The sequence below is a fragment of the Morone saxatilis genome, unplaced genomic scaffold (assembly GCF_004916995.1).
Source record: "Morone saxatilis isolate NCDOM2014 unplaced genomic scaffold, NCSU_SB_2.0 Contig2, whole genome shotgun sequence".
Classification (NCBI taxonomy): Eukaryota; Metazoa; Chordata; class Actinopteri; family Moronidae; genus Morone; species Morone saxatilis.
The window spans coordinates 13,113,717-13,129,323 of NW_023339762.1; the positions used below are offsets into that span (position 1 = coordinate 13,113,717).

At 40.1% G+C, this 15,607-nt stretch overlaps 4 protein-coding genes across 5 annotated transcripts in view; 3 read left to right on the forward strand and 1 right to left on the reverse strand.

Annotated features, from left to right (window-relative positions):
* The window catches only part of pik3c2g (phosphatidylinositol-4-phosphate 3-kinase catalytic subunit type 2 gamma), an 18,420-nt gene extending 7,074 nt beyond the window's left edge, over positions 1 to 11,346 (reverse strand). The window contains exons 1-27 of one of the 2 annotated variants that reach the window (XM_035665846.1): positions 11,285 to 11,346; positions 10,304 to 10,812; positions 10,122 to 10,201; positions 9,529 to 9,686; positions 8,770 to 8,884; positions 8,522 to 8,633; positions 8,061 to 8,131; positions 7,821 to 7,884; positions 7,496 to 7,621; positions 7,310 to 7,340; positions 6,633 to 6,816; positions 6,361 to 6,483; positions 5,913 to 6,041; positions 5,612 to 5,726; positions 5,384 to 5,517; positions 5,075 to 5,263; positions 3,925 to 4,018; positions 3,647 to 3,741; positions 3,292 to 3,472; positions 3,059 to 3,166; positions 2,699 to 2,791; positions 1,806 to 1,935; positions 1,565 to 1,701; positions 1,294 to 1,463; positions 988 to 1,144; positions 781 to 890; positions 538 to 706 (exon numbers count right to left, since the gene is read on the reverse strand). In XM_035665846.1, the coding sequence (XP_035521739.1) occupies positions 538 to 706; positions 781 to 890; positions 988 to 1,144; positions 1,294 to 1,463; positions 1,565 to 1,701; positions 1,806 to 1,935; positions 2,699 to 2,791; positions 3,059 to 3,166; positions 3,292 to 3,472; positions 3,647 to 3,741; positions 3,925 to 4,018; positions 5,075 to 5,263; positions 5,384 to 5,517; positions 5,612 to 5,726; positions 5,913 to 6,041; positions 6,361 to 6,483; positions 6,633 to 6,816; positions 7,310 to 7,340; positions 7,496 to 7,621; positions 7,821 to 7,884; positions 8,061 to 8,131; positions 8,522 to 8,633; positions 8,770 to 8,884; positions 9,529 to 9,686; positions 10,122 to 10,201; positions 10,304 to 10,750 (3,522 nt within the window). In that variant the 5' untranslated portion in view covers positions 10,751 to 10,812; positions 11,285 to 11,346. Of the gene's footprint in view, positions 1 to 537; positions 707 to 780; positions 891 to 987; positions 1,145 to 1,293; positions 1,464 to 1,564; positions 1,702 to 1,805; positions 1,936 to 2,698; positions 2,792 to 3,058; positions 3,167 to 3,291; positions 3,473 to 3,646; positions 3,742 to 3,924; positions 4,019 to 5,074; positions 5,264 to 5,383; positions 5,518 to 5,611; positions 5,727 to 5,912; positions 6,042 to 6,360; positions 6,484 to 6,632; positions 6,817 to 7,309; positions 7,341 to 7,495; positions 7,622 to 7,820; positions 7,885 to 8,060; positions 8,132 to 8,521; positions 8,634 to 8,769; positions 8,885 to 9,528; positions 9,687 to 10,121; positions 10,202 to 10,303; positions 10,813 to 11,284 lie in introns of those variants that run through there. The other variant, XM_035665847.1, reaches the window with a different exon arrangement.
* Positions 11,347 to 11,756: 410 nt separating this feature from the next.
* Positions 11,757 to 12,865, forward strand: LOC118330640 (uncharacterized protein C3orf18 homolog). The gene is made up of 5 exons (XM_035665264.1): positions 11,757 to 11,843; positions 12,029 to 12,297; positions 12,381 to 12,406; positions 12,508 to 12,616; positions 12,723 to 12,865. The coding sequence occupies exons 2-5, from the start codon at positions 12,178 to 12,180 to the stop codon at positions 12,774 to 12,776; spliced, it is 309 nt and encodes a 102-aa protein (XP_035521157.1). The 5' UTR covers positions 11,757 to 11,843; positions 12,029 to 12,177; the 3' UTR covers positions 12,777 to 12,865.
* A 261-nt stretch (positions 12,866 to 13,126) lies between these two features.
* Positions 13,127 to 14,097, forward strand: LOC118330639 (protein Bouncer-like). Its single transcript, XM_035665263.1, has 2 exons — positions 13,127 to 13,242; positions 13,361 to 14,097. The coding sequence occupies exons 1-2, from the start codon at positions 13,220 to 13,222 to the stop codon at positions 13,845 to 13,847; spliced, it is 510 nt and encodes a 169-aa protein (XP_035521156.1). The 5' UTR covers positions 13,127 to 13,219; the 3' UTR covers positions 13,848 to 14,097.
* Positions 14,098 to 14,142: 45 nt separating this feature from the next.
* On the forward strand, positions 14,143 to 15,562 carry LOC118330797 (protein Bouncer-like). Its single transcript, XM_035665479.1, has 2 exons — positions 14,143 to 14,252; positions 14,868 to 15,562. The coding sequence occupies exons 1-2, from the start codon at positions 14,245 to 14,247 to the stop codon at positions 15,256 to 15,258; spliced, it is 399 nt and encodes a 132-aa protein (XP_035521372.1). The 5' UTR covers positions 14,143 to 14,244; the 3' UTR covers positions 15,259 to 15,562.
* Positions 15,563 to 15,607: the final 45 nt, after the last annotated feature.

Genomic DNA, 15,607 nt, shown 5'->3' on the forward strand with positions numbered 1-15,607 from the left:
ATCTATCTATCTATCTATCTATCCATCTATCTATCCATCTCTCTCTCTCTCATTGAATACAGGCTGAATCTGAGGAACTGGACACATCTCTGCTTCTGCCGACTGACAAGGCCCTCCATCTCTGCCTCCAAACAGTTTTACCTGACATCTGGAAGTCTATTCTGTTCAAAGAGCAGTGAAATGCCAACAAACACCAGTAGTACTCCTCACTCAACTCTGGAGAGTGAGGGAAAGACTTTCCAAACATAGCGCTGCTGCCTAGGAGGCCATAAGTGACAGCTGACCCAACACTCACACACACACACACACACACACACACAGCTGAGTGCCAGGAATTACTCTTCCCAGAACAAATATGTGTGAACCTGCTGTCAGTTCCAGGTGTTTTATTGGCTCCCCTGGCTATTAAGATTCAACACAAAGCTTTGTGGTGGACCAGGCAAAATCTGTCAGTGACATTTCGTTATAAAACTGAACTCTGAGGTCAACATTTTCTGCCTGAATTACTACAGCACAAAGAGCAACATGCAGCCTCACCACATCTTTTCCCCTGATGGTGTATCCCTGGATGACTGCCTCTTGGATGTTGGTGCTGGGAGCAGGGATGTCATTCTTGGTTAGTGGTTCCTGTTTCTTCCCTTGAGCTATGCTGTGTGTCAGGAAGTTAAATTTGACAGCAACACAGCCCATGCTTTCCTTGATCTTCCTGTATCAGGAAGAATACAAGCTGTTATTTTGAGAATCAGATTAATAAAAGACAGACTGTGTGCATCAACTTACTTTGTAAAGTAGGATGTGGCTTCCAGGTCTGTGTCATGAGGTCTGAGGTTGTTCTGGACATACTGCAGGTCATTAGAGTCCTTCAGTTCTGGCATCCCTGCATGCAGCATCTGGAAACCAAATGTGCACCACAAATGAAAAGGTGTTTTATGTATTCTCAGATACAACTATGAAGGTGATACCATGGTTACTTGGTAAAGGTCTTACCAGCTCCAACAAGCTGAGTATGAGTGCGGAGCGCTGTCTGATTATGTTGTAAGCTTCACAGCAGAGCTCCACAAAGCGATGCAAGCGCTGAGGCTTCTTCCCCCCACATGAGATAAAGTGTTGCATCTCAGATGTATAGATGAACGGTGATCGGTCCCTATCATTGCAAAAAAAAGAGTGGGGGGAGGTTCTTGTCAATTCACATTATTGTCTGTGACTTTATACTTTTCTGTATCTCCTTTTTGCTCAAACAAAATCCCCACTCTTTTTACTTCCAAACTACTGCTTGACTTTTTATTGACTTACCTTTTAAAGTTTCCAAATTTCTGTGCATTGCCCATAATCTTGCCAAAGTCGATGTGAAACATATGTCCACTGTGTTTCAACATGATGTTGTCATTGTGGCGGTCACAGATCCCCAGGATGAAGGTGGCCACGCACCACCCTGCACACGAGTGGATGAAGTTCATCACAGCCTGCACATATACAGTAAGAGAGTGTTTAACAAAAGCAAAAGTGAATATTCAATTGCACGGTCAAGTATAATGGTTATCAAAGATTTTGTAGTGGTCTTAACCTCCTCATAGTCCTCCTTAGTTTTGTTCCACATGTGGAACCATTTCTCTAGTGTGTCTTTTCGAAGGGTGCCACCCAGACCCCATTCCTGCTGAATCGTCCCAAGGGTCACTGCCTCTGGAACCACCTCCACCAGGCCTGACAAACACATAGAATATATGTTGGAAAACATGGATTCACAACCACAGAGATATAAGACAGAGAAACTATGTGCATTTAAAAACACAAACTAATAAACTTACCTTGAGCTCGTCCCGTAGAAAGACACCTGTAGGTGATCATTCGGAGGTCCAGCCCCTCCTGGAGCCAAATCCTGTCCATCACACGGACTATCTGAAGTACCAGCATGTCCTGACGCAGGTTATCTCCTGTCTGAACAACACATTCAACTGAGTAATGAAACAGTTGAGTCAGCAAGACAGCCTAACTGCCATCTCACAAGTATCCTATTGATGTTGAGCTGTTTCTGCAAGCTGCTCTGTAAGTGACCACAAGCTTTGATTTCCCCTTGAAGGAGACAAGAAAAAAGACAATGGGCCTCATGCGAGAACCACTCGTACGAACAGATTCATTCTGATGATTTAAGAAAAACAGTGGCTGTGAGAATTGCTCATTTTGCATATTTTGGCAAAGCAGCTTTTCATCTTCTGTTGCAGCGTACAGTGCAACATCCCCAACTGTATGCTATAATATTATCCCTTCTAATATCTCAGTGATTGCCACATGAACGCCTTTCATATTAGTCATGGATCCCTTTGATTTAGAAATGCATTTTTAGCATCTAACTTAATGTCAACCCACTCTCCCTTTCACAGTAGCTATCCTCTGATAACATCTTGTGGCAGCTGTAGTAATAATATTTTCTAATACAACTACTAACACTTTCTTTTATTCATTTTTGTGAAAACTGCCTACAAACAAAGTAGAACAGGTAGTCTTATATGATAATTTTAGGAGCATTGATTGCGCTAATGATGTAGTCTCACACATGTGCACTCCTGAACAGGTGATATACATCAGACTTGAACAAGTGATTTATGACAAGTGAAAATCTCTAAGAAGTTTAGGATAGGAATATATGGACATTGATCGGATGACGTTTTCTGGATCTGTAAAGTAACATATTATTACCAACCTTGCAGATGACACTGACATTGTGGGCCAGAGGGTCAGTGCAGATAAATGAGATCCCCAGAGGAGCAGCATTGGAGTTGTAGAACTTACAGGCCTGTAAGTAACATGTCAAAAGGAGTTAACACTCCTGCTATAGAACTGTGTGCATATTAGATTGCAGCAATGATATAACAGGACAAATAAAAGACCTGGCAAGCTCAATTTTAATGTCTTTACAGTCTGAGAGGTGTCGACCCCAAAAAGCCTAGGGCTGAAACCGTGTCGATTTTCTTCTGCTAAAAGTATTATAGGTAACTTATATACTTATTTGCCAGTGCTGACAACTTTATTCACTATGACCTTAAATGTGTTGTGTTCTTACATCCACGTCCAATGCCTTTACACGGACTGCAGGATCCAGTGGCAGACAACAGCTGATCCCATTTCTGAAGAAGTCATCAATCTTTAGCTTTTCTTTCATCAAAACATTCTGCAGAGAGATGCATAAAATGAAATAACTAACTAAATAAGTTCAGTAAACCAGTCATAACAATATAGAATATCGAGCCATTGAGTGGGTGAGTAAATGAATAAATGAGAGATCTGTTTACAGACCTTGCGTCGAGTCTTCTCAGCAGTGCAAACCTTCTCCGCCACGTGTACAAGCACAGACACCAGGCGGGTTTCATGTTCCAGCTCCTGCCTCAGTGCCTGGCCGCAACAGTGCCGCAGTGCAGCCTGAACCTTACTGAACCAACTCTGGTAGTAGGGGTCATTGTGGGCATCCTCCAGCAGCCTGTCAGCATGTACAACAGTAATAATTGATGATATATTCATTCCCCTTATAATATTACTGGGGATTACATCATCTCTAAAACTTCATAACTTGCATATCTTGACTGAGATTTTCTTGAACAGCAGTGTTAGTAGTAATCCAAAATGACATTCCCTCAGTTTGATGTCTGCTCACCAGTAGAGTTGCTGGGCAATCTGAATGTTCTTCAGTGATCTCTCCAACAGCAGCATCACCAGAGGTCCATCCAACTCCCACTCACTCTTCAGAGCCTGCAGGACCGGATAACTGATCAAACTAATGTCAAACCACTGAGGAATCTCTAGAGTGTGACACCCATTCTCATATTTAAAATCCGATGGCTTAAACCAACTAAACATTCACCTGGTCTTGTGCTAAAATAATAAGCTCTAAAGACAGATACAGGATGTGTGTATATGTGTTAGTGTGCTTACCTGGACCAACTGTGGCAGAAACAAATCTAGCTCTCCATCTGGTATCTGTTCAAAGTAGTGAACTGCAGCCCTCCGCACAGTCTGATCATGCATACTGAAAAAAAATATATAAACTCACCAAACAAGACTAATAGAAAGCTGAATCATGGTTGTGATCACAGATATTGCATTCACTGTCCCAATAAAGACACATTAAATTAATAACATGAGAAGTACCACTCCTACGAAAGAACTAATAGATATTCACGATGAGAGTGTTTAAATTCAGCTGTAACAAGTACTTGAGTGTTTGATGAGCAGCTTAAGTGCTACATAAACACAAAAGTGTGCACCTTCTCTGAAAACTGAATTCCTTTTCAGTGAGTTTGGTTAGTTATTTTTCTTTTATATGTCGGTTCCACAGCCTGTCAGCGAAGGACAGACACAGCCAGAGAGAAACTAAGTACTGCATATAGTACTGCAGAAACTGAATTTATGACCAACATATGGAAATCAGGGAGCATATAAAGGAGCAACTAAACCACATACTGCTGTCAGTGGGCGAAAGTACATTTACTCAAGTACTGGACTCAAGTACAGTACATTTTTAAGGTACTCGTACTTGTACTAACTTTTATGTTTCATTTTATTTTTCACTACATTTTGGAGGTACATGTTTTTTATTTGACAGCTTTACTGATTAGAATTTGTAGATTCAGTTAATACAAAATATCAATTAGCTCATACATTATGATATTATTATGGATTAAGCTACCCAGCAGTATATAAAGTAGCTGAAATTAGCCACCCTTTATCAAGTGCAACATTAGTGACACTTACACATTAATGCATCATTAATTGTAATCCAGTGATATAAATATGATTCTGAAATTAGCCATTTTGCGTAACTTTTTTAGGTACTTCAAGTATATTTTGATGCTTATACTAAGATTTTAAATCAAGGACTTCTATTTGTAGTAGGGTTTTTTTACTCTGTGGTATTACTACTTTCACCTCCCCCACTGCAGGAAGTACTGTAGCTATGAAGCAAAACACAAACAAACAGCAATAAAACAAGCCTTTCTTCATGTTCTGAATGTTATCTTTTTTTTATTGGTCCAGGCAGCTTTGCTGTGTCCACATTTCTGTAATTAAGCCAGGTGTAACCTACCTGTCACTGAGCAGGAAGAGGGCCTCTTCAGGTAGATGGATTGGCCAGTTCTCTACAATTGTGTAGATTTCTGTCAAGTCTTCAGGCTGCCACCGGGGGACTGCACCCAGCAGGAGGTGGAGGAAAGTACTAGCTTTCTCACTACAGTAACGCTTACTCCAGAGGAAAGCCTTCTCATTTTGTGTTAGACTGGGGAAGGAGATACAATGACAGGAATGTGTTTAGGGATAATAAGAAATGTCTAAAAATATGAAAATCATAGCACAGCACATGTATAGTATTTAATAATATAATGTGCATTGTACTCACAAGCAGAGGCAGTGCTTCTTAGAGACATCCAGCATTTTCTTTTGCAAATCCTCACAAGGCTGAGTAAATATGACTGAACCAGGCAGTGCAATGGATCTCTGATACTTCCACTCAAAATTATCCTGAAACTGGAGCTGGGGAACAAAGGGAGGATGAATGTTTGAACAGGTAATGTGGTGTGGTTTTTGTTTTGGTCAACATGGGACAGAGTTGTCCAGCACTTCTGACCTGCAGTATGACCCCGATGGGCTGTCTGTGACTGTCAAACAGGGCAGGAGAGGGAGGAGCAGCAAGCTCAGCCAGTGTGGACATACTGAGCAGAACGGTCCCATTCACCAGAGTCCTAGACACACAGTTCAAATACTGCATGTTACCTATTTCACAATTGTGCCTAAGAGCTCAGGAATCAAACCCCTCCAACTTCATCCTGTATAAGCATTTAGTCGTATGTGAAGTTTGAATTTTACACCAGTACAAAAGTGTTAATATATGTACTTTACGAGATGGGTTAACATTGTAGAACACCTACTGGTTGCTGTAAAGAGGTAGTACAGCCCAGCCTAAAAGCTCGGCATTCTTGCCACGCTTGGAGCCCTTGAGGCGAAATGTCATCATGGTCTCATATGGCAGCTGATTTACTGGAACAGGGAACACCATCCTAAAAAATACAGTGAAAACAAATGTCAGCCATCTATTTATGGTATCATTTAAATCTTTTACTTTGCTCTTTGTTCTTATATTTTTAAAATATTTTTTCTATTATTGCTTATGAATCTGTATCAAAATTAAGTGATATAAACTATTTCTCACACACACTTATGACACAACAGACCAGTACAAAAAGAGCCTGGATCAGATGGTCATTTCACCAAAGAGACAGTTTCACTTCCTTATCAGTGACAATGGAATTCTTATGTGAACAAGGAACGAATAAGTTGAATATGCTAAAAAAAACATTTACACTTGGAGACACTTACATGCGGTTACACTGGATCTTGTTTCCGAACGATAAGGCCGTGCTGATGTTCTCAGAAATACCAGTGTCACAGATCTTTGTTCCTCCAAACGTCAACTCACAGGAAACAGAGAAGAACTCATAACTAAAAATGGAGAGAAAAGAGAAAGCCATAAAACCCAGTGTTCATATCAGGGTTGTGGTTAATTTGTATCTGCGTGCATGTATTTGGGTCTGTACATGCGCGCATAAAAATGTCTGTGTGTCTGTCTGCGACTGCAAATGCACACATACCTGCTCAACCAGGAGAGTTGTAGTTTGTAGAGAGCAGCGATATTAAATTGTAAGATTTCAGAGTTATCATCCACGTCATGTATTTGTGGGGTTCTGGTTACCTCTTCGCCTCTGAAGTCTGAATGGAAGTTGTCAAAAAAGATCTGCAGCACTTTTTGCAGTGCGCCATGGAGCATGATCAAGGCTAGAATACAGAGAATAAATATCAGTTTAGACAATTTAAAAGTCAATATATAAAAACAGGTAACACTTCACTTTAAAATCCTCCTATTTAGCATTTATAAGCAGTGTACAAACATTTAATAAATGGTTTAAAGCAATGCAGTTATAAGCACATTTTAAAGTGTTTATTAATGTAAGGTATTTATGAACAACGCCTACGTTTCCTGTTTTCCTATGAAGAAATATTTTACATTATTATTACACAAATGTGTTTTAATATATTATCACTCATTATCGGTTTATACATCTGCCTCCACGTATTAGTGCCCACAGGACGAGTTATAGTTGGTGACAAATATATAACACTATATATGCTTACAACTACATTATAGTGTGTTATAAACCATTTATACTGCTTATTAATAGAGGTTAAGACTTGTACCATATAACCACAATGACCCTGTGTTGATTATAAACCACAACAATGGCATTATAGTTGAGTAACAGCTTCTCACCAGTTTCACACTCAGACATCTCATCATGACTCTGCAAAAAAAAAAGGAGGAAACACAGCATTGTACTGTTGATCAGAGGCATAAGAAAATACTTCACATTTCTTTGGTGCACAGCAGTGTTACAATAACTCGGCAGATGGGAAAAGTGGTAGGATTGAACTGTATGATTTATCGCAAAAGACCTACCAGAGGTGTGGGAATTATTCGGTTGAGCCTGCCAATAGTGTCCTCCAACTCCTGACACGAGAGCCCACACAGAAGATTGCTGATGGTGCGAACACAGCCCACGAGGACATTAACGTTCATCCCAGACTACAGACACGATGAGATCAGATCCAAGTAAGAGAAATACCAGAACGTCAGCTTAGGATACATCACTCCCACTGATACATCTGAATTAGCCTGAGGTGGTAAAGCCCACATTATATAGGTTTAAAACAAATGCGAAAAATAACAAATGCTGATGGATATGTGTGTGAGAGAAATAAAGTGTTATCCTGATTTTACTGACCCTACATCTCATCAGATCTGTCACCTCTCTGCTGTAGCTTCTGAACACCTCTTGCAGACTAAACCTAAGAGAGGAGGAAAGGTTAAACATGCAACAGATCACAAAGTGGTAGGAAACCACAAAGCAAAGCTACCTTTCTGAATGTTTTCTACAAACAGACATCAGTTGACACATGACCCACTGAACAGTTGTTATTGAACCCATTTCACAAAGCTGATGTGGGACTGCCCGGCATCTTACTTGCAGGTGTTGAAAACACAGCCAGGGCGCAGGAGCTGGTACAGTTGGCATGAGGGTTGGTCATCCTCCCCCTAAGAGAAGAAAACATAGTTTAAAATACTGATAGCCGTGTAGGATTGTGGCAATTTATTGTGTACTGTTCCTCAATATATATATATATATATATTTTATATATATAAAGTATGTAAAATATTTAAATAGCATTAATTGGCTTTTTTATGACTATAAATGTAAGGACACATTAGCTTCACTTTTATTCTTTTTAATACTTGCTGCTAAAAGCCACCTGCCATGACGTGATGTGTAAACAGAACAAAGTCAAGAAGTCAGGGTGGAGGTTTTTACAGCCCTGATGATAACACGCTGGCCGGGGGCCAAGCACAGGTGTTTAAGAAAGCAGTATTTCAAGACTGAAGACAGGCAACCCTGTGGGAACAGAGAAGGAGTTTTAACTGACTTACATCCCTGGCCAGACGGTGTTTGAGGTTGTTCAAGTGGAGCAGTCGGAGAGGCACTTTTAGTTTAAACTTGATGTACTTCTGAATAGTCTCATGCATACCCAGCAGTGCTTCACTAAAGGAGAGATAGGGGAAATTGCATTTGGTGCCTCAAACAATGAACGTGGAAACACACCATGTTTAAATAGCAGATCACAGACAAGAAGATCACAGCTAACAGATAAACAACAATGTCTGGATTGTTCACTTACTTTTGGAGATATTCCTCAGAATCACACAGTTTTAAAACATACTGCCCGCTTGTTCTGGGAGTGACTTCCAGCAGATGGAAGAGTTCATCAATCAGACTCTTCACTGTCTTGTTCACTGGATAAAAGATTAGAGTTCAGAGTCCACACACTTCTGCCAACATGTGAGGTGACAGAAGAATGAGCTGAAGTGTCATCAAATACTGTAGTGCAGAACAAGGTGGTATATTAATAAGTAAACTCAAGTACAAGTACAATTTTGTGGTTCTGCTCCTTTATGCTTGTACTTTTTACTCCACCACATTTATATGACAGCTATAGTAAGATATGATGCTTTATCATAGATTAAAGGCCTGCACACCCACACAGGCGTTTTCAGTCATGTGGCTGATTAGACATGCTCAGGTTGAATTTGTGCAAAGCTCTGATAGGATCTACATGAGGTCCCATGTACTAATAAGAATGAAATACTTGTAAATTGTCCCTCAACAAAATTTACAAAATCTTGGTTGAGCCCCAAAACCCCCGAAAAATTTACATAATGTGTGCATCCATGAAATTCTTTACACACAAGCTTAAAACAGTGTTAGTTTACTCTAAACTTCATTATTCTGATTATTATTATTATTATTATCATTTGCAGGTGTGACATCAATTGAGATTTTTAATGAAGCTAAATAAATCTCTTCATTCTCTGTGTGTAAAAACAACAATTATTGTAAGTATTATAAGTGACTATGGTATTATGTTGGTTAATCTTACCTGTGGTGGGGAAGGGGATCTGGTGATCATCCCAGTCAGTGGCCACAGTGATATTTACCTCCACCTGCTGCAGCAGGGCAGGGTGGATGTGTAACAATCGACCACATACCATACCCGAGTTATGAACACTGTCTGTGTGCTTGTACCTTGACATTAACCTGCCAGACAGAAAAAAAAGGGTGCTAGCGTGAAAGTGAAACTATGCTGACAAACATGTTCCATATTTAAACTTCATATGAAAAAACATGATTCATTTCAGTTCTCTGATGGTAAAAAAACAATGTTGAACTGAAACAACAAAGCAGAAATCATTAAGTTTCTGTTAAAAAAATAAAATACAACTACAGAGGATCCCATAATTAAAAGCTACGATGATTACAAAATTAATGCTATCATATTTACCACATTTTTAGATCCTGGAGCACTTTATCGTGTTGTATTATGTTTCTCTATTGTCTGAGTTGTTAGTAAAATATGTCCAGAGGAATGCTTTGTCTCTACCAACGGGTACAAATAAAGTAACCTAAACCTGCAACTGTTTGTCATTTTGAGAGTTAGGGTGGATATTTAAAACAAAAACTTTACTCTCTTACTTGGAAGTTGCAGCACAAAAAGAAGCCAGACTCTTGGTGCTGCCTTGAGGAGTGTCTATTAGTTTGATGGTCCATGGGTCCTGATGTGAAAAAAAAGAAATGTGGGTTATTCGGGTATTTTTAATGAATCATAAAAAGAGCTCTTTGTCTTTGCTAAGGAAGAAACCACTAGAGATACTCACATGATTATCTGCTTCTGTCCTGGAACGGATCAGTTTTTCAGAAGGCTCACTGCGGTCAAAGGAAAACATCTTTTTGCTGAGGGGTGCTCGTGTCCTGGGGGGAACAGGAGGGGGTCCTTGTCTACCTGGCAAACATGCAATAGGACAACTAGATAGCCTGGTCCTGACTGGAGGGGGAGGCCCATTTGTGCTTTGGTGGTGTGTATTCCCAGGATCTACTCTTCCATGACCCCAGGGCTGGTCTGGCGGTTTGGGTTGGGAGTTAGGTGGGGCTATGAGCCCATCCAAGGTGCTCTCATATATAGGTTCCGCATTATCTTCAGGAAAGATGTCAAGGTAGTCGTAAGTGTGTGTTTCATGTAAATCCTCAGTAAGAGGTTTGGGGGCATCTGAAACACTTGCGTCTTGTCTCTGGATTGTTCCACTTTGCCTTTGAGGAGGATCCATCACGTTTTAGACGGTGCGATACCTCAGCATGTCCTCACTTCATATCATGGAAGAATGCAGAACTATGTAACATTATGACAAACAAAGACTGAGTTACAATAGTGTATAAGACTGCAGGCAGGACAAGTAGGCACTTTTATGACTGAGTCTAACTGAACCTGAGGGTTTACGTTGGTCTAATAATTAACTAGCTTTCAAATCTTAACAGGAAATCTACCAGTCCGCGCCACTTCACAAATGAAAATTCTTTTGCACACTTGTGTTAAGTGAAACAACACAAAAGTCTTTAATACCACCACTATCATTGCATTATACATCATAACATGTAACTTTAATTTTAATTGTGCTTAACCTGAGCTCATTAAGATACTGTCAAAACTCTAATCTACAAGAACACAGACTGATACTGTATTATTCAGTAGTAAAGCAGACATTTACTATAAGCATATTCAAAGTTTATCATTTTAGATTAGCTCCAATTAACAAACTTAATCTTAGTTCAAAGTCAAAGTACTCTTTTTGTTGGCAACTTACTGTCAAAGCTTCCATCCTGTGTAGACGAGGTGAATGCTTCACTGGAACCATGCTCAGCAAGTTAGACCAGTAAAACATTTGGAAAGCTTCCTATCTGTTTCCTGCCAGTGTCCCTCCCCTCTTATTCCTCCTGCAGCCCATAACAACTCTCCCTCTGCTGGAGGACAGAGAACATTACGTGTGTGTGTATACTGTGGTTGTAAAGATAAGTTAGTTCCAACAAACAAATATACAAAACAATGCAGATGCATTAAGAGTTTATTTTTTATTGTTGATGATACCCTTATTAATGCAATTAACACAATATACCACTGTGCAGTAATTATTCCCACAGTAAAACTTTTAGGAATCAGTAATTATTTTTTTTTTCCAATAAAAATGTAAACATGACAGTCCCCTGTAATAAACACATCTGTCCAGTTTCAACTGACTACATCACATCCACTCCTCAGTCAGGAATGTCATTGAGCAGGTTGAGGTACATGAGCACAGTGCTGAAGTGAAATGTAAGCAGCAAGAAGGAAATGTGTGTTCACATACTCTACATATGACACATGAGGTAAGATTGAATTACTTTGGGGTTTTTTTAGGTGAGGAAACGTTTCGACCTTACAGTAGGCGTCCTTTGTATTATCATCAACTTCCTAGTCAGTTCATTTAGGACACTAGTTGTTTTCTACATGTTGATTATTGGATTGTAAATTTCTCAGTAAACTGTAGCTGTGTCTGTTTGCCTCTCTATAGCAATAATTATGAGTCTTCCTGGGGCTGAGAAACGTGGCCTTTCAGTGGGAATTACAGCAACGGCACTCCACTGAATGTGTCACAAAGGTGTCAGCTGAGGTGCACGGAGAGCAGAGGGGTGTTTGAGGGAAGAGATCGAGCAGAAAGAAATGCATTTCAACCACACAACTCCACATATTTCACCCACAAACCCCAAACCTGGATTTCCTGGTTACTATGCACTCATCCCCTTTGTACTACTTACTTTGATTGGATGTATAGTGGCAATGGTAAGAAAAGTTCTGCATAGTTCATTTCACATGACTGCATCATAGGTTTATCTTTAAGTTTTTATTGTTGTGCTTTTCTTCAGGTTATTTATATCAGGAGGAGATCAAGGTAAGATGGTTTCTGTAAAGCATCACTTTTAGATCATTTTGGTGTCTCGTGTTATGTTATGTTCTGTCACAATTTGGTTTCATTTGTGTGTTTTGCTTTAGATTAGACGAACTGCGCCACAGGCTGATTCCTCTGTACAGCTATGACCCAGCAGAGGAACAAGACAACTGGGGGGACTCTGGCAAGGAGAACGAGGAGGAGGAGCTGGCTGTGAGCACACCACTAAAATTTTACTAATTATATAAAATAATCCTCCATTTTCTGTCTTATATATGGGATGGTAATGAACTTACACAGAATTTGTTTTTCTTTATAGGAACCTTTGTACAAGGAGGGAAGGCTGTCCTTTTCATCCGACTATGGGATATGAGCAAAAATGAAGAAAGAAAGATCAACATTCCTAATTAGAGGAAGAAAACTTCCTTTATTTTTTTGTATTGCAGATGCTATTCAAATATAGACATATTAGCGCCACGTCCAATCATTCAATTACTATTTCCTCCCTCTATGCAAAACAGCAGATGGCACTGTAATCCTGTCTTTTATATATCTTTTCCAAAATGACTGGGTATGAGGTGTTATTTTTTGGGCAATAAACTGAAGGCTAAAATCTAATTTAAAAGCTATTTGTGTGTGTGTGTGTGTGTGTGTGTGTGTGTGAGTGTGTATCTTTAAAATTATTTATCAGTTAAGCTGAAAGAGCTTCAAAGACACACCTGTTTCTGCTTGGTAATCAGGGGGTTTGCTGGTGTTTGGAGGTTCCTCAGGTTGACATAACATCACTCATTCAGGGACCTTTTACAGTACAGGAAGATGGGATCACCAAGAACAACCAGGTGAACAACACACCTATACAAGCAGTTGAAACCCATACAACCCATAATTAATCAATTATATGTAATTACATTTTTTGTCTCATTCCTTTTTAACTCTGTGTGTGTGGGTTTACACTAGTTTGGACGTCCATCTGTTGGGACCACGCTGGTTCCTGACCTCCATCCTGTTGGCCACAGCTGTGGTCCTCCCTGCTTTGAGCCTAGACAGCCTGCTGTGTTACTACTGTCCTCTGCAGCACAAAGGCAATTCCTGCCCCAACATCACAAGCCAGTGTCTGCCTGATCAGCGCTGTTCCAGCTCCAGAGGTCGCTACGGCTCCATCCACATCCTGTCTGCTCAGGGCTGCGTGGACACTGAACTCTGTGGCTCCCATGAAAGCATCTCTTATCGGGGGGTCAAGTACAATGTCACCCACACCTGCTGCTGCAAAGACAAATGTAACTTCCAGCCAAAGTCTGACTCCAACATTAAGATGCTACTGGGCATGATCACAGACAAAACAAATTTCACTAACATCACTAATGTTCTTAGAGAGGAGCCTTGGGATTCATGTGCAAATTACACAACATTAAGGAGCTCCACGTCACCTACCACTGTATCATAGAAGTGCTTGTAGAAGGCTGGGGAGAGGCCTGTTAGCCATAGGTACTTACCTGAGTCTCCACAAGGTGGCCACACATTTACATGTTTTTGATTATTAGTATTTTACAAAAACATGTATCATGATCAGTGTTTTGCTCCGGAGAGAAAAAGGTGGACTTGTCAGCCATCCTTCTGGTATATAAGAGTAAATGCATTATTTCTGTGGTTACTGATGAATTCAGCAAAATAAAAGCGCCATGATTAAGATCCCACTTGGTGTAGTTGTTCTGTTCTTTACAAGCAGGTGTGCTTGAGGGTGTGGCCTATGCAGGAAGACCTGGAGTCAGTAGTGAGATTAGAGCTCATCAGGAGAAGCTCTCAAATATTTTACCTGTCTGATTTACTTTTAAATCTTTAAAATGAACAGGTGAGTCTACATAATATATTTTTTTAAGTTGCACACTGAAAATGTTTGTCATCACTATCTGCCTATGCAGCTTTGAACACTTTGAATGTGACTATCAGTCGGGATCATTTACACCTGTGCATAGGAATCAAGGCTAAGAAATTTCGATCAATTAACTTGAATTTCTTTGGTTTCAGTGATGGTCTAAATAGAAGAAACACAAAACAGGGATAACAAAGTGATTAAAAAACTGACTTTATATGTCAAAGTCACATGGAGTACTATAAAGCCTATGAAAACAGTTCTTTTGTGACTCTGAAGGAGCTTTGTCTAAGATAATTACATGAGGAATGTGATTTGATCTTGGTTCTGAGACCACGAATGTTTAACATGTGGTACAAATTGGGGAAGTGGAATTTGAAAATGGTAGCATTTACTTAGCAGAAAAGGGTCTAAATTAAGTTAAGTTGAGTTATGGGAAGTGTAGGCTCCATTATTTTTAAGTGACCTAACAACAGTAAGTACTGGAACAGCAGTACTAAATTGTTAAAATGTTTTTTTTTTACTTATTTTGTTTTATAGCCACAATATTAGGTTGTGCCAGTAAAATACCAAATGTCTCTCTTCAACTTGCAGGCCGAGCACATTTCAGTTCCTGCGTGTTGCTGTGTTGTGGTTCTACCTTCTCCTCCCCTCGGTGCTCTGTTATAACCTGCGTTGCTATTACAGCCCCATCCTGGAGAATGAGAAGACATTTAAGCTCATTGTGACAGAGTGCCCCCCTCACGAGCTGTGCTTCAAGGCAAATGGCCGCTATGGAAACCACAGCGCCCTGTCGGCCAGGGGATGCATGTTGGAGAAGGACTGCAGCCTGGTGAAGAACATCCGCCTCAAGGGAACTGTCTACATCACGAGCTTTGACTGCTGTGATCGGCCATACTGCAACTCCTGCCCGGGCATCACAGCCAAAGCCCTCTACACCATTGTAACACTTGTGACTGTAGCTGTGATGGCCGACAGCTTGTGACTAAAGGCTTCAGATGTTGTGAGCATCTTTTAGGGGTTCATGTCGAGGGGAAAGCTTTCAACACCAAGTGAGCAGTGCTCTGGCATCTCTGCAGCCTCCGTATTGTGTAATGCAGAGGGTCTGCAGAAGTATATGGTGCATGCCCAGTCTGAAGACACTGAGGTGTGCACCAACGTGAGGATACACATTTTAAAACGTGTGTGTGTGTGTATATCTTTTACAATACTAAGTAACAAAAATCAGTTTCGTGTTTTAATGTCAATAAAATAACGCAACAAAAATAAAACACTGAATAATTTTCTGATATTGTTATTAACAATTAAGTGATCAACAAGGATTGTCTGTGTTT

Excerpts from the sequence above, each read along its gene's own strand:
- LOC118330639 (XM_035665263.1), top strand. The coding sequence starts at position 13,220 with ATGGGATCACCAAGAACAACCAG. Across the intron at positions 13,243-13,360 it reads GGATCACCAAGAACAACCAG|TTTGGACGTCCATCTGTTGG; the intron begins GTGAACAACACA and ends GGTTTACACTAG.
- LOC118330640 (XM_035665264.1), top strand. The coding sequence starts at position 12,178 with ATGCATTTCAACCACACAACTCCACATATTTCACCCACAAACCCCAAA. Across the intron at positions 12,298-12,380 it reads TTGGATGTATAGTGGCAATG|GTTATTTATATCAGGAGGAG; the intron begins GTAAGAAAAGTT and ends GCTTTTCTTCAG. Across the intron at positions 12,617-12,722 it reads ACGAGGAGGAGGAGCTGGCT|GAACCTTTGTACAAGGAGGG; the intron begins GTGAGCACACCA and ends TTTTCTTTATAG.